Source organism: Doryrhamphus excisus, chromosome 11 (assembly GCF_030265055.1).
Source record: "Doryrhamphus excisus isolate RoL2022-K1 chromosome 11, RoL_Dexc_1.0, whole genome shotgun sequence".
Taxonomy (NCBI): domain Eukaryota; kingdom Metazoa; phylum Chordata; class Actinopteri; order Syngnathiformes; family Syngnathidae; genus Doryrhamphus; species Doryrhamphus excisus.
In genome coordinates this window covers 20,858,338-20,876,809 of record NC_080476.1, presented here as the reverse complement: position 1 = coordinate 20,876,809, position 18,472 = coordinate 20,858,338, and the positions used below count along the sequence as shown (strand labels likewise).

The window sequence follows — 18,472 nt, the reverse complement described above, 5'->3', positions numbered from 1 at the left end:
AGCACTAATTCGGCCATGGAGACCACCGCGTGAAATAATTCGACAAACAGTTCTAGTAGATACAGGGGTTTCTGGTGACCAGTTCTCATGTAGCTCCGCTGCAGTTGAAAAAGGGCTGGCCCTGGACTGTCGAAGCAACAAACGGTCCTCTCGAACAGTTGTTTTACGGGGTCTGCCTGACCTGGGCTTGTCATGAACATCACCGGTTTCTTCAAATCTTTTTTTTATCCTCTCCCCTTGACGTTTGGACACATTAAAGATGTCTGCCACCTCAGCAGCAGACTTGGTCTTCAGGCTCTTGATGATCAGCACTTTGGTCTGTGGTTGAATCTTTGGCATGTTGTCAGAGGCCAGGTTGCACTTCACATGAAGGTCTGGTGTGCCAGGGATCTTTTTATACACACCTGGGAATGTGTTACTTACAGTATTTGTCACAGGTGAAGCTCTAATCCAGGGGTGTCAAACATACGGCCCGCGGGCCGGATCCGGCCCGTCTGGTGGTTTGGTACGGCCCGGGGAAGAAAGCTGCATTGTATAAAAAAAATATGAATTTAATTTAAAAATTGTAGTTCTTGTATTATCCGCTAGGGGGCGCATTTTCCCTGTTTAAAAGATATGTCCGCAGCAAGCGTTAATTCTGACGTGAAACGGTACAAAGAGAAGATTTCAGGGCTGTTGATGGAGTTTGAGAAAAGATTTCAGGTTTTTAGCGAACTCGAAACAGATTTTGCAGTTTTTCGCTCAACAGTGAAGGTTATTCATTTGTTCAAATTGCTTTCCAGATGTTGAAAAACAGTGTTTTTAAGTTCCACAAGGCTGGTATAAATGTTTTTGGAACATTGTTACTAATTCTGTGATCAGTTTTATGTACAACACACTTTAATATATGTTTAACTGTGTAAAAGTGTTGTTAAAATTGCACATACTTTATTTATGTTCTTATGTTATTCTCTTGTTCATAATATATTGTTCATAATGTAAAAAGAAAATTCTGTTAATAAACATTTTGATAATTTACTCATTCTTTGCACAAATTATTAGTATTAGTGACTAATACAAAGGAAAAAAGTGGGCTTATTGTTAGTTCTATGTCATTTTGCAATGAGTTTACTGGTCCGGCCCGCTTGATCTCAAATTAAGCTGTATTCGGCCCGCAGACCAAAGGGAGTTTGACACCCCTGCTCTAATCTGTGACTGGTTGAATCATTTAAAGATACGACAAGACTTTTGTCCTTGCAAAAACACATGTTATGGGCTTTAACAAGCTGTGAACATCACTACACTCTTTGATGATTTCATTTTTCACCCAGTTATTAATGTGAAAGCCCTTGACATTAAAATGATCCATTTATTGAAACAATTGATTGATTAGAAATAAAGTTATATGCTATTTAAGTTACTATGTCCTTATGCGACAAGACTTTTGTCAGGGACTGTAGACACCGTTGGGGTCAATTTCACTGAGCAGCCAAACTGACACGTAAAAGCGTGTCGGAATATTTATTTCTTTGCAACTGTAAGAGCATTCCATATATACACACAGAAACACGGGTACAGGCGTTATGACTTTGGGATTGGGGCGCCGATTGGCATCTAATTAAAAATGCACATCATTGCTGTTCCTGACAAGTGAACATAACAGGCTTAATTTGTACTTCTTCCTCTTGTCATGCTGTACTTTCAGGTGGATATGGGTCAAAGGTTACGTGAGCAGGTGAAGCATTTGGAGCGGCAACGAGAAGAAGAGCAACTGGAGAGAGCACGAGTGGTCAATGCGCTCACTCGCCAACTGGAGGAGAGTCAGCAGCAGTGTGCCAAGCTGCTGCAGACGGGTCAGCCAAACATCCCATAACCACACGCAGTCATATTCAATGTTGCAATATCTTCCCATTCATTTTTTTTCCGCTGTTGTGTTTGCGTATTCTCCAGGTTGTGTACAGGAAATGGGTCAAATCCAGATCAAATTACAGCACGCTCATGCGGCCAAGGCGCTCAGTGAAGACATGAACAGAGTCCTGCAGGTTTGCTTTTTTTGTCTCAAGATGGAATGCAGACCTGCCAACATGTACACATTTTCACTGCTCTCTGGGGGCCTTATTTATAAAAATATACGTTTATTCCATTGTAACCAGGGGGCTTGGGAGACACTGTTCACAGGATGAGACCATACACAAGATTGGGTCTATGAGAATGAGACAAAACGTCACTTAAAAAATGAATGACAAATATATTGCATATTGGCTTTAAGTGCTAATGTGCATCATTGTGGTAGTTCCATGCTAAATGGCTAACGCTAGCGCAGGGGTCGGGAACCTTTTTGGCTACGAGAGCCATGAAGGCCAGATATTTTAAAATGTGTATCTGTGAGAGCTATATACATTTTTTTAAACATTGAATGCAATAAAATGTGTGCATTTTTATGTAAGACCAACAGTTTTAGATATAATGGGCTCTAATTACGTAGACCAGGCACACTACCCCACGCCAATGGGGTGTGGCCAGCACACTTTCGTGAGCAGCGCAGTGTCTAATAATAAATCAAATACTTGTTGCCATTAATACAACTTCTGCTGCTGCATGGTTTTGCACCATACTTTATTATTTATGTATATTTCATTCTTTTGGCCATCTTCGTCAGAAGGCTTGGTTCTGCAGCTTTAGCTAGGCGACTATTTGACTAAAGGAGGAAAGTTTATATTTACATGTTGACATCTCAATGACCGAGGTAGACTACCGCATTACCCAGTAATAATCCAGTTTTGGTGTTTGACCTGGAAAATATCATCAGGAAAGATTGATATTGTCGGCCGTATTGCAGTAGAAAATAAATCAGGGGTCAGCAACCTACGGCTCCAGAGCCGCATGTGGCTCTTCAGCCTCTTTGTTGTGGCTCCCTTTGCAATGCTCAAATATTTGTTTTAACACCCAAATGAGGAAAATATGCATCTTTGTAATTACTTTTGAAAAAAATGGGACTTTCTGTGAGACCGTATACTAGCAAGAGTACTTGATCAACTCCGCTTTTTCTCCTCTGAACTACTTTGATACCCCAAAATTCCCTCCAAATCTGGCAGTCAATCAAAATCTTGGGAGACTCGCAATTTGCTCTGGATGTGAGCATGTTGCTACACATTTCTTGCACGGGGAGAACATGCAAACTCCACACAGAGATAGCTGAGGGTGGGATTGAACTCGGGTCTCCTAGCTGTGAGGTCTGCGCGCTAATCACTCGACCGCTATGCAGCCCCTATATTCTGCTGTTAAATTATGTTTCGCGGCTCCATTCTATTTTTCTTCAGTGAGCGAGGGGGTAAAATGGCTCTTTTGATAGTAAAGGTTGCCGACCCCTGAAATAAATGGACGCATTAAAATGCATAAGAAAGTTGTTTGATTTTGAATATTATTTTTAACAGTCATTTCCGTGATGTTTACTTTAAAATGTTAGCAAAAATACATTTTTATTGTGGTAAGAAACGCTTGAGAGCCAGATACAGTCATCAAAAGAGCCCCACCTGGCTCCCGAGCCGTAGGTTCCCTACCTCTGCGCTAGCGTAACGCTGGACTTCAGCCACGGTCATCACATTGACAGCCCGTCAATAGCAGCTGGAAGTCCAATTTAGCCAAAATCATCAGAGAAAAGCACTGATTAGTTGGGCCACTCGTATGGAATGGCTGATCCCAACAACCTCCATTTAGAAAGGAACATCTTGCGGAGTACTCGTAGAATTCCTTCAAGGTTGGCGGGTCTGGAAATGCATGTCTACTACCGACAAATAAATAAGCACTTCAACATGTTTTAATCATGCTTTGTTTTTTATCTTGAAGGAGGATCTGGCCGAGTTAAAGGAGCAGATTAATCTGTATGAATCTGCATTAAAACTTGGAGTTATTGCATTTGATGCGACGGGTGACTGGGAGAACCAACTGTCTGAATCCTGTTTGGATTTAGGATTGAAGAAAACCAACCGGAAAAATGTCAGGTACTTGACAGGTACTTCCTCTGAACCCCCCCGGGCTCACGCTGAATCCATCACGGGTCCATTTGGAACACTGCTGATTGACATCCCTGTTGGAGGCTCACACTTAGCGCCGTGCCGTGCAGCTCTGGCTTCGGCGGCCGTATGGCACAACGGAATCTGTTTGGACCGCCGCCGCAAATGATTCAGTGTGAGCCCAGGGAGAAGGAAACTTAGAATTTTGCCCCATCATCCACAATCCTTATAAACGTGAGTAGGGGGTGTGTATTGGCAAGAATCTGGCCATACGATACGTATCGCGATACTAGGCTCATGATACCATATATCACCATACTTTTTTTTTGTTTTTCTTGTAGTTAAAACTGAATGACACCCGCAATATGCACTTACTAAACATATTTTTATTCCATTAGAACAGTATGTTATGCTGTATCACTAACTTTACACTAACACAAGTGTAGCATTTGGATAAATAAAGCTTTAACATCCTGCTTTAAATTGACTAAAAAACTAATAAATGAATAAAATAAAATGCAGAGTATACAGTCCCTGACTTATCCACCATCAGAACAGTATTTGTGTGGAACAAAGTAACTAACATCAGTAAAAAATCATTTTAGCATGCTTGAAATAAGCATTAATTAACTAAATAGTGATATCAATTAGAAAAACAAAATACCTGCAATATCACAGTACTACTTTTGTAGTATACAAAAGGACCTTGGCATTGCTTGCTAGCGGCAGGTCCTCATGGTGTCTCGCTAAGCGGACTCGCAAATTTGTAGTGTTCCCAAATACTTTTATTCGGGAAACATGACACATTTTCCAAACGGCCATGAACGTCAATCTCCTTCAACGTCCTTGCCTGATTGGCTACGGAAGTCCTGCCACCTAACCATCCCAGCTTTACATTCAAATCACAAATCAACCTTTGAATAAATACCATATACAGTCTATGATAAATATCCATATCATACTTTTTAATATCGATGCAGTATCGTGGAACAAAGTATCGCAATATTTCGCCAAAACGATATATTCTTACACCCCATGTGGGCTAATACTACTCCTACTCCTTGTTTTGTCTTGTTTTGGACACGCCTCATGACGCCAGGCATCCATCTTAGCTTCTACAATGACAATATAGCTTGCTTTATATACTGGTCTGTCTGTAAATACAACTTTGTAATGGTAATGGTAATGGTAATGGTTTGATTTCATTTGAACATGCATCCCATAATCAGTTCCCAGTTCCACATGTCCAAAAGGAGTAGGAAGAAGCAAAGCTTATTAAATCCTACCCCTCCATCTGGTACTTTTACAATCACTAACTCTTACATTTGTTCACTTCCTGCTTTCATAATATAGTTAAAAAAAATTGTAATTTTTATATTTTAATTTTATTTAATTATTATTTTTTTTTTATTTAATTACATTTTTGTCACATACTGAACTATATCAGCAAGTTGAAGTATTTGTCATTTTACAAATAAGGAGTAAGCCATTTTTTTTTACGTGTTGTCATGTTTCACATACGGCTTGTGGATTCCAAAATAAGTGCACTTTTCCTTTCAAGTCTCTTTTTAAAATGAATATCCTCTCCAATTGTCTTCTTCTGCATGACCAGCACGGCCATTGCCGACCTCCAGACCGACTCCAAGCCGCCCAGGGATGAAGCTCTGCGACTGCTGCGAGTGGAGATGCAGCGCTGCTTAGGGATGCTGAAGGTGAAACGTGAGAAAATCACTCAACTGCAGGATGAATTGCAACAGCGTCGGGTCCGAGAGAACGAGCTGCAGACCCAATTAGACGACGCCAAGCTCAGCTCATCGGTGAGGCCTGTGACTAGAACCTTCAACGCGGCTCTGAGATGAAGTGGCTCCAGTTTTAATTCAAGCATCGATGTCCACAGGTTAGAGAGTGCAGCCACATCAAACCTCTAAACTTGACTGGAGGGGAACAGAATGAGTTAGTTCAACTACGGGAAGACAAACGACGCTTGCTGGACCAAGTGGAGGTTGGTTATCCACCATTTTAAATGGCTCCTGTTGTGTCCCAAAATTTTTCATACCACTGTACTTAGCTGACTTAGCGGAAGTAATAGGTAAAGCTAGGAGAACACACATCTGCAAGTTTAAATATTACTTGTGGAGTACCCCAGGGGTCAACCTTGGGGGTACTACCAATTAATGACCTCTGGGGTACTACTGGGACCAGAACTGTTCAACTCCATCAAAGTTACAAAAGACTTAAAGCTGGTATTATTTGCAGATGATACCACTGGCTTTTGTTCTGGGGGGAGCACAGAATAAATCTTTAAATAGGTCAGAGATGAAATGCTCATATTAAAATCATGCTTTGATAATAATAGATTGTCCTTGTCCTTGAAGTAAACTAAAATCATGCTGTTTGGTAGCAGTAGAACAGACACCTACCAGCACATACAAATAGACGGGGTACACACAAAATACTAAATATTAATACCAATATTATAAATATACAACATAAGATGGCCAGAAATATTTCAATATTGAACAAAGCAACATTTGTTCTCAATCAGAAATCACTCCACACTCTTTATTGCTCTCTGCTTCTACCATATCTTACTTATTGTGTGGAAATATGTTATAATAACTATAAAAGCAATCTTCACTGGCTAAATGTACTGCAAAAAAGGCCAGTAAGGATAATTCATAATGCCGCCTACAGAGAACATACTAACTCCTTATTTGTAAAATGACAAATACTTCAACTTGCTGATATAGTTCATGTTCAGAAATATGATCTCAGGGAAGAAGTACATTTGAAACGCTTCTATGCTAGGACTACGTTATGCTAGCCATAGCATTTCAGGATGTGGAATCAAACTATGGAATGGATTGAGTAAGGAAGTCGATGAGCCAATTCAAGAAACAATACAAGGGCAGCAGCTATGGAATATTTTAGTCATCAAATATTCGACCAAAATTTTGTCGATTGATGTGAAAAAATATATTTTTGCTTCTTTAATAGAAATAATCGATGCGCAAGAAAAAAATTTCAGTAAGTAATGAGGAGCGATTATTTGAATTATTTAATATTTCATTATATAATTAGAATTAAGAAATAATAATTTATATATATATATATATATTGTTTAGTAATAATAATTATAATAATACATTTTATTTGTATAGCGCTTTTCAGAGTACTCAAAGACGCTTTACAGTAGAGAAAAAAAAATAGAGTTGATTAAAAACAGAGTAGGGCGGCACGGCGGTCTAGTGGTTAGCGCGCAGACCTCACAGCTAGGAGACCAGGGTTCAATTCCACCCTCGGCCATCTCTGTGTGGAGTTTGCATGTTCTCCCCGTGCATGCGTGGGTTTACTACGGGTACTCCGGTTTCCTCCCACATTCCAAAAACATGCTAGGTTAATTAGCCACTCCAAATTGTCCATAGGTATGAATGTGAGTGTGAATGGTTGTTTGTCTATATGTGCCCTGTGATTGGCTGGCCACCAGTCCAGGGTGTACCCCGCCTCTCGCCCGAAGACAGCTGGGATAGGCTCCAGCACCCCCCGCGACCCTCGTGAGGAAAAAGCGGTAGAAAATGAATGAATGAAAAACAGAGTAAAAGATGCATTAAAATACAATAACCATACATTCATTCAGAGCTAAAACAAGGCTAACGGCGGGGCGGGGCAGGGCGGGGCGGAGCGGAGCGGGTGGCCACAGTATAAAAAGTTAGACATTAAAAACAGATTTAAAGAGGTGGATTTTTTAGTTATTTTTTGAAGATGGGAAGGTCAGGGCAAGCACGGAGCGAATGGGGCAAAGAGTTCCGGATTGTGGGGGGCTAGAGGTCGACACGGAGCGGCTGGCCCCACGGCTGGCAGGACTCCTCGGCTAACGGGGCGGGGAGGGCTGAAGAAATCTCAAGAACATGGCACGGCTGTGGCCACGGCTATGGAAAACTAATATAAAAAATATCGATAGCCTCCTGGAGGACGGGGGTAATGTGTTGACGGGAGCGGGTGGAGGTGAGGTTGTGAATATATTTTATTTTGTTGAGGGTTTTGGATGGTGTACCGTAGAGAATACTGTTCCAGTAGTCCATTCTGGATGTGATAAACATGTGGATCAGGGATTCAGCGGCAGAGAATGGAAGTGATGGACAGAGTCGGGCTATGTTCTTAAGATGGAAGAATGCAGTCCGGGTTAACTGTTTGATGAAAGGGTGGGGGTCCAGGAGGATGCCGAGGTTGGAATGAGGGTGGCGCTGTCGAGTTTGAGACAGATGCTGTGATGTTTTTGGACCAGTGATGATAATATCTGTTTTGTCACTATTAACTTTGAGGAAATTGGGTTCCATCCAGGTTTTGATGTCAGTTAAACAGTTGTTATTATTTAGTGCTTTATTTCTGAAATGGACATTGTGTATATATACTATATATCAGGGGTGTCAAACTCGTTTGGCATCGTGGGCCACATACGGCCTAGGGCAGGGGTGGGCAAACTTTTTGACTCGCGGGCCGCATTGATATAACAAATTCTTTTTTTTGGCGGGGGGGGGGCAGACTATATATTTTACACGTAACAGTCCACGTGGTATTATTGTATCTGTAAAATTGTCATGCAATCTGCTATTATTTATTATTTTATATTTATATTTAAATATTTTAAAAATAATAAAATATTATAATAATTAAAATAAAATTAAAATAATTATTATTATATTATTATTATGTAAAATATGCAAATATAACAATATTATTATATATAATTAATATAATAATTAGCATTAATATAATAAATATAATAATCATAATAGTTATAATAATAATATAATAATTATTATTTTAATTTTTATTATTATTATGTGCTTGTGTCTCTTTTTTCAGGAGCACTTTGTAAACAACACACCATGTCAAACAACGAAATTGATACAACCATCAAAAGGTTGGCTCAGGCCATGATGCCAGCTTGTATGTTGACTTTAAATGAAATACTTTGGAAAGATTGGGCGGGCCGTATTCAAACACTTGGCGGGCCGGATGTGGCCCCCGGGCCGTAGTTTGCCCACCCCTGGCCTAGGGAGATGTCAAGTGGGCCGGACCATTAAAATGATACCATACTCTGCTATAAATAACCAAAATATCATGTCTTTCCTTTGTTTTGGTGTAAAGAAGCACAAGAACTTTAGGAAAATATTGAAATGTAATGAACTATCCTTTTACAAAACATTTCATGAAACACCTCATATTTCCTTAGACAAATGTGCAATTTACTTTTATCATTCACAAATATGCATTGAAAATTTGTTCACAAAGGTAGGTTGTCCCAAACATGCACAAAATTTTAGCAGCCAGGGCTGTTAATTTGGGGTACCCTGGTAGTTTTTCGCTGTGATGAGTCAAATATTATATTCCTTCAATACCGAAACTTGTTGCAAACACACCAAGCACAGAGGTTTTCTGTGCATCTCTGTAAATAAATAGGACGTGGTCCATTTTTCTTTGAAAATTCTACACTCCTTATCTACTTTTCTCCGTTTGGATAACGACATTTTGGCTAATGAGGGTGTAGCGGAGAGGTAGAGACCAAGGTAGTAACAACGTCGTAACAAGCAGCAGATGGCGCATTGATACCGTCTGCTGTTTTCAGTCTGTCTCAGTGATGCGGCTTGTCTTCTACTCTCATGGAAAGAGTGCGCCCCTTAGCGGATAATCCATGAATTGCAGCGAATTAAAAATATTAATTCCATGTCTTTTATGCATTTTTTTTCTACTTTCAAATTATCCTGCGGGCCTGATCGAACCTCCTTGGGGGCCGGTTCCGGCCCGCGGGCCATATGTTTGACACCCCTGCTATATATAAAACACAACAAAAAGGTAAGCCAATGACACCACCAGGCACGCAATAATAAATGAACAAACTAGTCAGTGAGAAAAATACATAATCACAAAGCACTTTGATTGCCTTGGAGGTGGAAAAGCACACTTGGACTCTATGTTTTATTCATACTTAAGTGTTGCTTTAAATGCTTAAAGATGCATTATCCAAAAATGCTCTTTTGGAAATATCAATGGATGTAAATGGACTTTCACTATTGTACTTTTATATGTTCAATGTACTCAAACACAATTTGACACTGTTTTATGTATTCATGTTGCAATATCAGGAGCAAATCAGGGTTCAATATCTTTCCCAAGGATAGTTCCACATAGTCATGGGAGGATGGGGAATCGAACCAGCCACCTTCTGGTTGGGGATGACCGCTCTACCACCTGATGATCCATTTCCAATACCATTTATCCTCATTAGTGTCTTGGGTGAGCTTGAGACAATCCCAGCTGCGAGTGGCATGTTAGTATTGTTAATATGTGTTGGTGTTAGCATGCTAACATTAGCTACCATATTAGCATTGTTAGTATGTGTTTGTTTGTTAATGTTACCATGTTAACATTTATGCTATTTTTATAGGTATGAACTTATTAAATACAAGGCTTTATCACACTAGGTGTTAGCATGCTAACATTAACTGGCATATTATCATTGTTAGCATAAACGTTAACATGCTAACATTAACATAGAAACATATACTATCTTTATAGGTATAAACTTATTAAATACAAGGCTTTATCACACTAGGTGTTAGCATGCTAACATTAACTGGCATATTATCATTAGTACATGTTTCTATGTTAATGTTAGCATCTTAATGTTTGTGCTATCTTCATAGGTATAAACTTATTAAATACAAGACTTTATCACACTAGGTGTTAGCATGCTAACCTTAACTAGCATATTAGCATTGTTAGTATGTGTTTCTATGTTAATGTTAGCATGTTAACATTTGTGCTATCTTTATAGGTATAAACTTATTAAATACAAGGTTGTATCACACTCGGTCTTAGCATGCTAACATTAACTGGCATATTATCATTGTTAGTATATGTTTCTATGTTTATGTTAGCATGTTAACGTTTGTGCTATCCTTATAGGTATAAACTTACAAGGCTTTATCACACTAGTTGTTAGCATGCTAAGGACTAGCATTCCATGATTTCTGATTTAAAGTTTATTGTTTTGTCCCAAATCTAGGTGATGGAGAAGAAAATGATGGAGCTAAAGCAGAGTGAGGAGAAAGTCCGCTCCGCCAACTTGGAACTCTGCACTAAAATGAGGGAGATGATCCAGGAGTTGGACCAAGAGAAGCAGGAGGCCGCTGAGCGGTACAATACACCTTTCTAGTAACCACTGTTGGGGTGTGGGGGGGGGCATCCGTACATCCGTACATCCGTACATCCATTTTGGGCGGGTTGCAGACAGCTAGCCAAAAATGACCCAAATACGTTTATAATAAAAACAAAAAAAATTCTAATTTTAAATAATTTAAAAAAGTAAGTACATAGTTAATATGAAGTACAATCAAATTTTTTCGAGGTAAAATGAAGCAATATTTGAATGTATCTTCTTCTATGCTTTATGTACATTGTGCACATTGCAATTTTGAAATGTAAGTTTGCACTATTTGGCTATAAGGCAATATAGGCCAAAGAAGAAAATATCACATTCAATATAATATATAATAAAATGTACTTAAAACATAACAAGATTGGGCTCAAAGCCTGTGACAATAATAAGTAAGTTCATAAAGCACCCAACAAACGAAGTAAATAAATTATCCAACCTTAATATGTATGTGCATGCCGCCAAACACCAGCTAGTGCAGAAGAGTGTAACGTCGTACAAATGATATTAATATATAGATTTTTTTTCCCATTGTACTTTTCTTATTCTCGTTTCGTTCTTATAGGCCTCATCTCTGGTATAAAAGTTAAATAAAAAATAGTATAGTATAATAAATAAATAGTTTCATAAAAGTTGACAGACGATTTAACCCTTGTATTATGTTACGGGTCAATTTGACCCGTTTCAGTTTTTGTGTTGACCAAAGTACTGGTTATCCTTTCTTTTTCTTCATGAAATTTTGTGACTTTTCCTCATCTAGGGTCATGAACACAAAAACTGAAACGGGTCAAATTGATCCGTAACATAATACAAGGTTAACTAGCATGATTTGTTAACCCTTGTATTATGTTACGGGTCAATTAGACCCGTTTCAGTTTTTGTGTTGACCAAAGTACTGGTTATCCTTTCTTTTTCTTCACGAAATTTTGTGACTTTTCCTCATCTAGGGTCATTAACACAAAAACTGAAACAGGTCAAATTGACCCATAACATAATGCAAGGGTTAACTACCATGATGCTAGCATGATTTGTTAACAAATCATGCTAGTCAACCTTGTTAACCTTAACTGAAACGGGTCAAATTGACCCGCAACATAATACAACGGTTAACAAATCATGCTAGTCAACCTTGTTAACCTTAACTGAAACGGGTCAAATTGACCCGCAACATAATACAACGGTTAACAAATCATGCTAGTTAACCTTGTTAACCTTAACTGAAACGGGTCAAATTGACCCGCAACATAATACAAGGGTTAAAAAAAAACAAATACATTTTGCTTTTTTTTTTTTTTACTTAAACAAAATGATTGTTGAAATTCATGTAATGAATGACTATTTGAAATGGTACAACGCTATTATTTCCGTTACTGTTACGTTTGTATGCAATGATATCGACATCAACAGTATGCATGTATCGTTTACTACTACTACCACTACCACCACCACACAGGAAGCTAAATAGCTAGTTTAGAAAAGCACACGTAACTACAAAGCTGAATCCTAATTGTTGTTTTTTATTTTTTATTTAGCTTTTTGGGGAAACTAACTATAAGTCATTGCTTTAAAAAAATAATTGTAGTAACGCTGTCTGTTTCTTGATTGAGATCTGAGCGGATTTACCAGCAGCACCGAGAGGACCTGGTGAAGCGAGTTCGGACGGAGCTCGTGCTGGAACAAAAGACTCAGGTTGAACACCTGACGGCACAACATGAGCAGCACATCCAGCACCTAAAGTAGACGCATGTTGTCTTTATTGTTGAATTTGACCGTTGTGGAACCTGAAACTCAGCTTTACTTCTTATCCAGCACTCGGCTCTCTGAGACCAATGACAAGATGTTGGCTGTGCAGGAGTGTTACATCTCTGTGTGCAAGGAGAAGGACAAGCTGGAGGAAAGCGTCAGAAACCGAGAGCAACAAGAGGTACAATAATCACTGGCTAGAACTGCAAAATTGAATTGGATGCAATACCTGTATACTAGGGTGTTTAGCCCTTATACCAGAGGTAGGGAACCTATGGCTCGGGAGCCAGGTAGGGCTCTCTTGATGACTGTATCTGGCTCTCAAGCATTTCTTACCACAATAAAAAATTATTTTTGCTAACATTTTAAAGTAAACCATCACAGAAATCACTGTTAAAAATAATATTCAAAACTTTCTTATGCATTTTAATCCGTCCATCTATTTTCTACTGCAATACGGCCGACCATATCCATCTTTCTTGAAGATATTTTCCAGGTCAAACACCAAAACTGGATTATTACTGGGTAATGCGGTAGTCTACCTCGGTCATTGAGATGTCAACATGTAAATATAAACTTTCCTCCTTTAGTCAAATAGTCGCCTAGCTAAAGCTGCAGAACCAAGCCTTCTGGCAAAGATGGCCAAAAGAATGAAATATACATAAATAATAAAGTATGGTGCAAAACTATGCAGCAGCAGAAGTTGTATTAATGGCAACAAGTATTTGATTTATTATTAGACACTGCGCTGCTCACGAAAGTGTGCTGGCCACACCCCATTGGCGTGGGGTAGTGTGCCTGGTCTACGTAATTAGAGCCCATTATATCTAAAACTGTTGGTCTTACATAAAAATGCACACATTTTATTGCATTCAATGTTTAAAAAAATGTATATGGCTCTCACAGATACACATTTTAAAATATCTGGCCTTCATGGCTCTCTTAGCCAAAAAGGTTCCCGACCCCTGCCTCATATGGTGATTTTTTTTTCTTTCGGAATTTGAAGCGGCTAAGTGCTGAATCGGTTCCATTTCGTAAAACCATTAACAGAGCAAAATAACAGCTTTTTTCACACACGCATTCCCGTGCCTCACTACACCCAGGTATGTGATAACAACATTGTACCAGTACCAGTCCAGTTTGCTGCCCCTAGGCCAGGGGTCAGCAACCCGCGGCTCCAGAGCCGCATGTGGCTCTTCAGCCTCTTTGTTGTGGCTCCCTTTGCAATGCTTGAATATTTTTTAACACCACAGTGGGGAAAAAGCATGTCTTTGTAATGAGTTTAAAAAAAATCCAACTTTGTGTGAGTCCATGAATGCATCCTGACCGAGTTCTGACTGGTGATTGGATGAGTACAAGGATGAGCAGACAGGATGCTATTCAGTTCTCTCTCACAGGTAAACATTAAGGAAAATACTTTATAAATACTTTTCATACTTTCCCAAAGCTATTTGACAATTCTAAAAAATAAATTAGAGATCATATAAAACAGCGACATTGGAACTTCAGGTATCAGGTAAGTTTACAGTAATTTACACATATATTTATGTAAGTTTATATTTAATATAATACTAGCAAGAGTACTCCAACTTGTTTTTTTTCTTATCTGAACTACTTTGATAGCCCCAAATTCCCTCCAATTTTGTTTTAAACATACTATGTTTTGCGGCTCCAGGCTATTTTTCTTTAGTGAGCAAGGGGGTGAAATGGCTCTTTTCATAGTAAAGGTTGCCGACCCCTGCCCTAGGCGAAAGCTCCTATAGTCCGAGAAGCCGATGCCTTTATTTTCACATTACACATAGGTAGACACCATTACACGCAGCCAATGCCATTACCATGTGTTGCTATACTTTTTCCTTCCCTTTGCCTCTCCATTAATGTGTTTGGACACAGAGGTTTGAGAACAGCCAACCTTTTCAGCAATAACCTTTTGAGTCTTGCCCTCCTTGTGCAATGTGTCAATGGTTGCCTTTTGGACAGCTGTCAAATCTGAAGTCTTCCCCATGTTTGTGTAAGCTTCAGAACTGGACTGAGAGACCATTTCAAGCCCTTTGCAGGTGTTTTGAGTTAATCAGCTGATTAGTGGGTGGCACCAGGTGTCTTCAAAATTGAACCCTTTCACAATATTCTAATTTTCTGACCCACGGAATTTCGGATTTTCATTTGTTGCCACCTATAATCATCAAAATTAAAGAAATAAACATTTGAAATGCATCAGTCTGTGTGCAATGATTAAATATAATGTAAAAGTTATACCTTTTGAACACAATGACTGAAATAAATCAAGTTCAAAATATCAAAATATAATATAAATAAATAAAATATAAAAAAAAATATAAAATATAAAATAAATCAAAATATTCTAATTTTCTGGCCCTTACCTGTAGTGTGAAGGTGCGTTCACTGTACATGCTGTTAATTCGTAAAGTAACTGTTTTGTTTGCGTGTTCTATTTGTTCTCTGTTCAGTATGCACACTCGGCATACTGAACACGGACCAACAAGGCCAGAATGGTGTCACTACAGACCATCGGATCGATTCACAAAGGATTTTTTGGTACGGGACCGTAGGCGTAGAGGTTTTGGAGGCGCATACTCATCGTCGTCGTGATCGTCTTCAGATGAAGTGGCTTGAGATTGCTCACACTCAAGCGCTGATTTGGCCAAAAGTCTGTCGATTTCACTCTTCGACTTCCAGCGACGCCTCTCGAGGTCCTTTTGTTTCTTGTATTTTGCCTTGATTCTCGCCTCGTACTTCGTATCAGATCCACCCGGGCACCGCGTTGATCCCTCAGGAGGTCCCTGTCTTCTTGAATTTCAATGTGGGACATCACGTTCCCTTTGGCGATGTCGAAAAGACCTAGACCAGGGGTGGGCAAACTTTTGGACTCGTGGGCCGCACTGAGTTAACAAAACTGTGCGGGGGGCCAGAATATATATTTTTTATAACACACACACATTATTTTACACTTATAATTATAACAGTCCACCTTGAATTATTTGTCTAATTTTATTTATTTATTATATATTTTGATTAATTATATTATATATATTAATTGTATTATTATATATATTATATTTAATATATGATATTATATTTTTATTATTTATTTATTTATTTTATTTACTTATTTGTATATATTATTTGTATGTATTTGTATAACAGTCCACCTAGAATTATTTGTCTAATTTTATTTATTATATTATATTATATATTTAATCTACATATTATATATATATATAATTTATTATATATATTATAATTATATTATTATTAATTACATTATGTATCAATTATTATATTTTTATACATTTATTATTTATTTTATTTATGTACTTATTTGTATAATTCTATCTGTAAACGTGTCAGATTATTAGCTACATGTTTTAAATATGTTCCATATATCCCTTTTTTCCAGAGCACTTTAAACATCAAACCACATCAAACTTGAATTTTACATTAAAAATAATTTTTTATTATTTTTATTGTTTTTTTTTTTTTTACTGAAGAAGACATCCGACTTGCAAGTCATGTCGCCAGCACAACGAATATCACAAACTTTTATTTTTCTGAACACCCTACTGTATACTAATTGCTATATTTAATATAAATATACATGCCAGTGTACTGTCTCAATTACCCAGACAGATATTTTGTGTAAAATGGTCTTCCATAATAATGGCTTAGTTGTAAGATTTGACTTGTTTCATCGTTTAGCATAACCAAAGGGAAGCGAGCCGCACAAATGTGGACAAAGTGAGAGCCGAGCTTGAAGCTCAACACCAGGAATCTATCAACCAGCTGAAGTCCCTGTGGTCCAAAGAGAAGGAGGCTGAGATCCAGCGAGTGGTGATCTCCCACGTAGCCTCGGCCAAGGCTGCTTGGGAAGAAGATCGCCAGCGGGTATTGTCTCCACAAATCTGCTTTTTAAAGTGATAACAGTAAATACGTACCGGCATCTTCTGATCCCGTGTAGATGGAGAGGAAGTGGACTCTGAAGCTTGAGGAGGCTCGATGTGAAAAGCGCCCTGTGACATCTGACGGGACCTGTCAGACGGATGGCTTTGAAGCAGACCGCTTGATGATCACCGTTGAAGAGCTGAACTCCAAGCTCAGTGCCCAAAGATTGCAGTTGCAGTTGGACGCTGACAAAGTCCAACGCCAAGCTGTGGATGACGCCAGGAACCAAGTCCGGAGGGACACGCAGGACAAACATCTGGAGGATCTGGCCAGTAAGGTAGTGGTCATGGTTTCATTTCATTTCCAACATGCATATCGTTTACACTGGAATACATCACGTTACACTTCACAGTTCCACATGTCCAAAAAGGAGTAGGAAGAAGCAAAGCTCATTTTGTCGTACCCTCTTTTTCCGTTTCACATGAATTGCTAATACCGTCATTTCCGGTGTAAAAGTCATGTTCTAATCACCTGACCTTGCCTATACTTCAGAACAAGGGATCGACCGATGTGGTTTTTTTTTGAGCCGATGCCGATACCGATTTTTTTCCATCACCCTTAGCCGATGGCCAATTTTGCTTCGGAAGATACTGTTTTTGCTCCCTGGATTTACATGAAAAAATGACAATGATAAATATCCATATCATACTTTTTTAATATCGATGCAGCGTCGTGGAACAAAGTATCGCAATATATCCCCGAAATGATATTTTCTTCCACCCCTAACGAACAAGGAGGTAAATGTTAATATGTGAATTTGTCACAGGTTGAAGGTGCTGTGGCCAGGGCTTACAACCACTGGATTGAGGATTTGACCTCATTACCGGAATACCAAGCCTCACTTCAAAGAGAGAAGAAGAAATGGGAAGAGCAGCAGAAATGGCACATCGATCAGCAGGTACAGCAAGCATGTATGTTTGATCCATGCATGGATGACAGACTGCATTTTAGGCAACTATAAGCTAGCTTTTCTAGACGGGGAAAAGCTTTGTAATGCAAAATACTGTTGTACTGTAATACAGTTGGGGTGCATGGATCATTCTGGTTCATTCAGTAAAAAGAGCCGTTCATTTCGGTCAATAGGTCGGTAGCCTGTACATATACCCGGTCAGCCGTGTCGAGTCAGTCCGTTCACTCGTGTTCACGTTGGTTCCGACTCAACAGCACAACAGCACGTGATGACGTACCTTGAAATCTGAAGTACTATTATTGTTTTTTTCATTATATTTTATTATTATTATTATTATTATTATTAATAATAATATCGATTATTATTATTATTATTATTATTATTATTATTATTATTATTATTATTATTATTAATAATCATAATAATAATAATCATAATAACCATAATAATCATAATAATAATCATAATAACCATAATAATCATAATAATAATCATAATAACAATAATAATCATAATAATAATCATAATAATAATCATAATAATAATCATAATAATAATAATAATAATAATAATAATAATAATAATAATAATAATAATAATAATCATAATAATAATCATAATCATAATCATAATCATAATAACCATAAT

At 38.3% G+C, this 18,472-nt stretch overlaps 1 protein-coding gene across 3 annotated transcripts in view; it reads left to right on the top strand.

Moving 5' to 3' along the window:
* cep152 (centrosomal protein 152) overlaps nucleotides 1-18,472 on the top strand; it is a 52,870-nt gene that overhangs the window by 19,107 nt on the left and 15,291 nt on the right. For all 3 annotated transcript variants that reach the window (XM_058087351.1, XM_058087350.1, XM_058087352.1), the window contains exons 10-20: nucleotides 1,685-1,832; nucleotides 1,930-2,021; nucleotides 3,826-3,980; nucleotides 5,605-5,809; nucleotides 5,890-5,994; nucleotides 11,062-11,192; nucleotides 12,819-12,947; nucleotides 13,021-13,135; nucleotides 16,672-16,857; nucleotides 16,931-17,191; nucleotides 17,681-17,812. In XM_058087351.1, the coding sequence (XP_057943334.1) occupies nucleotides 1,685-1,832; nucleotides 1,930-2,021; nucleotides 3,826-3,980; nucleotides 5,605-5,809; nucleotides 5,890-5,994; nucleotides 11,062-11,192; nucleotides 12,819-12,947; nucleotides 13,021-13,135; nucleotides 16,672-16,857; nucleotides 16,931-17,191; nucleotides 17,681-17,812 (1,659 nt within the window). The remainder of the gene's footprint in view (nucleotides 1-1,684; nucleotides 1,833-1,929; nucleotides 2,022-3,825; nucleotides 3,981-5,604; nucleotides 5,810-5,889; nucleotides 5,995-11,061; nucleotides 11,193-12,818; nucleotides 12,948-13,020; nucleotides 13,136-16,671; nucleotides 16,858-16,930; nucleotides 17,192-17,680; nucleotides 17,813-18,472) is intronic.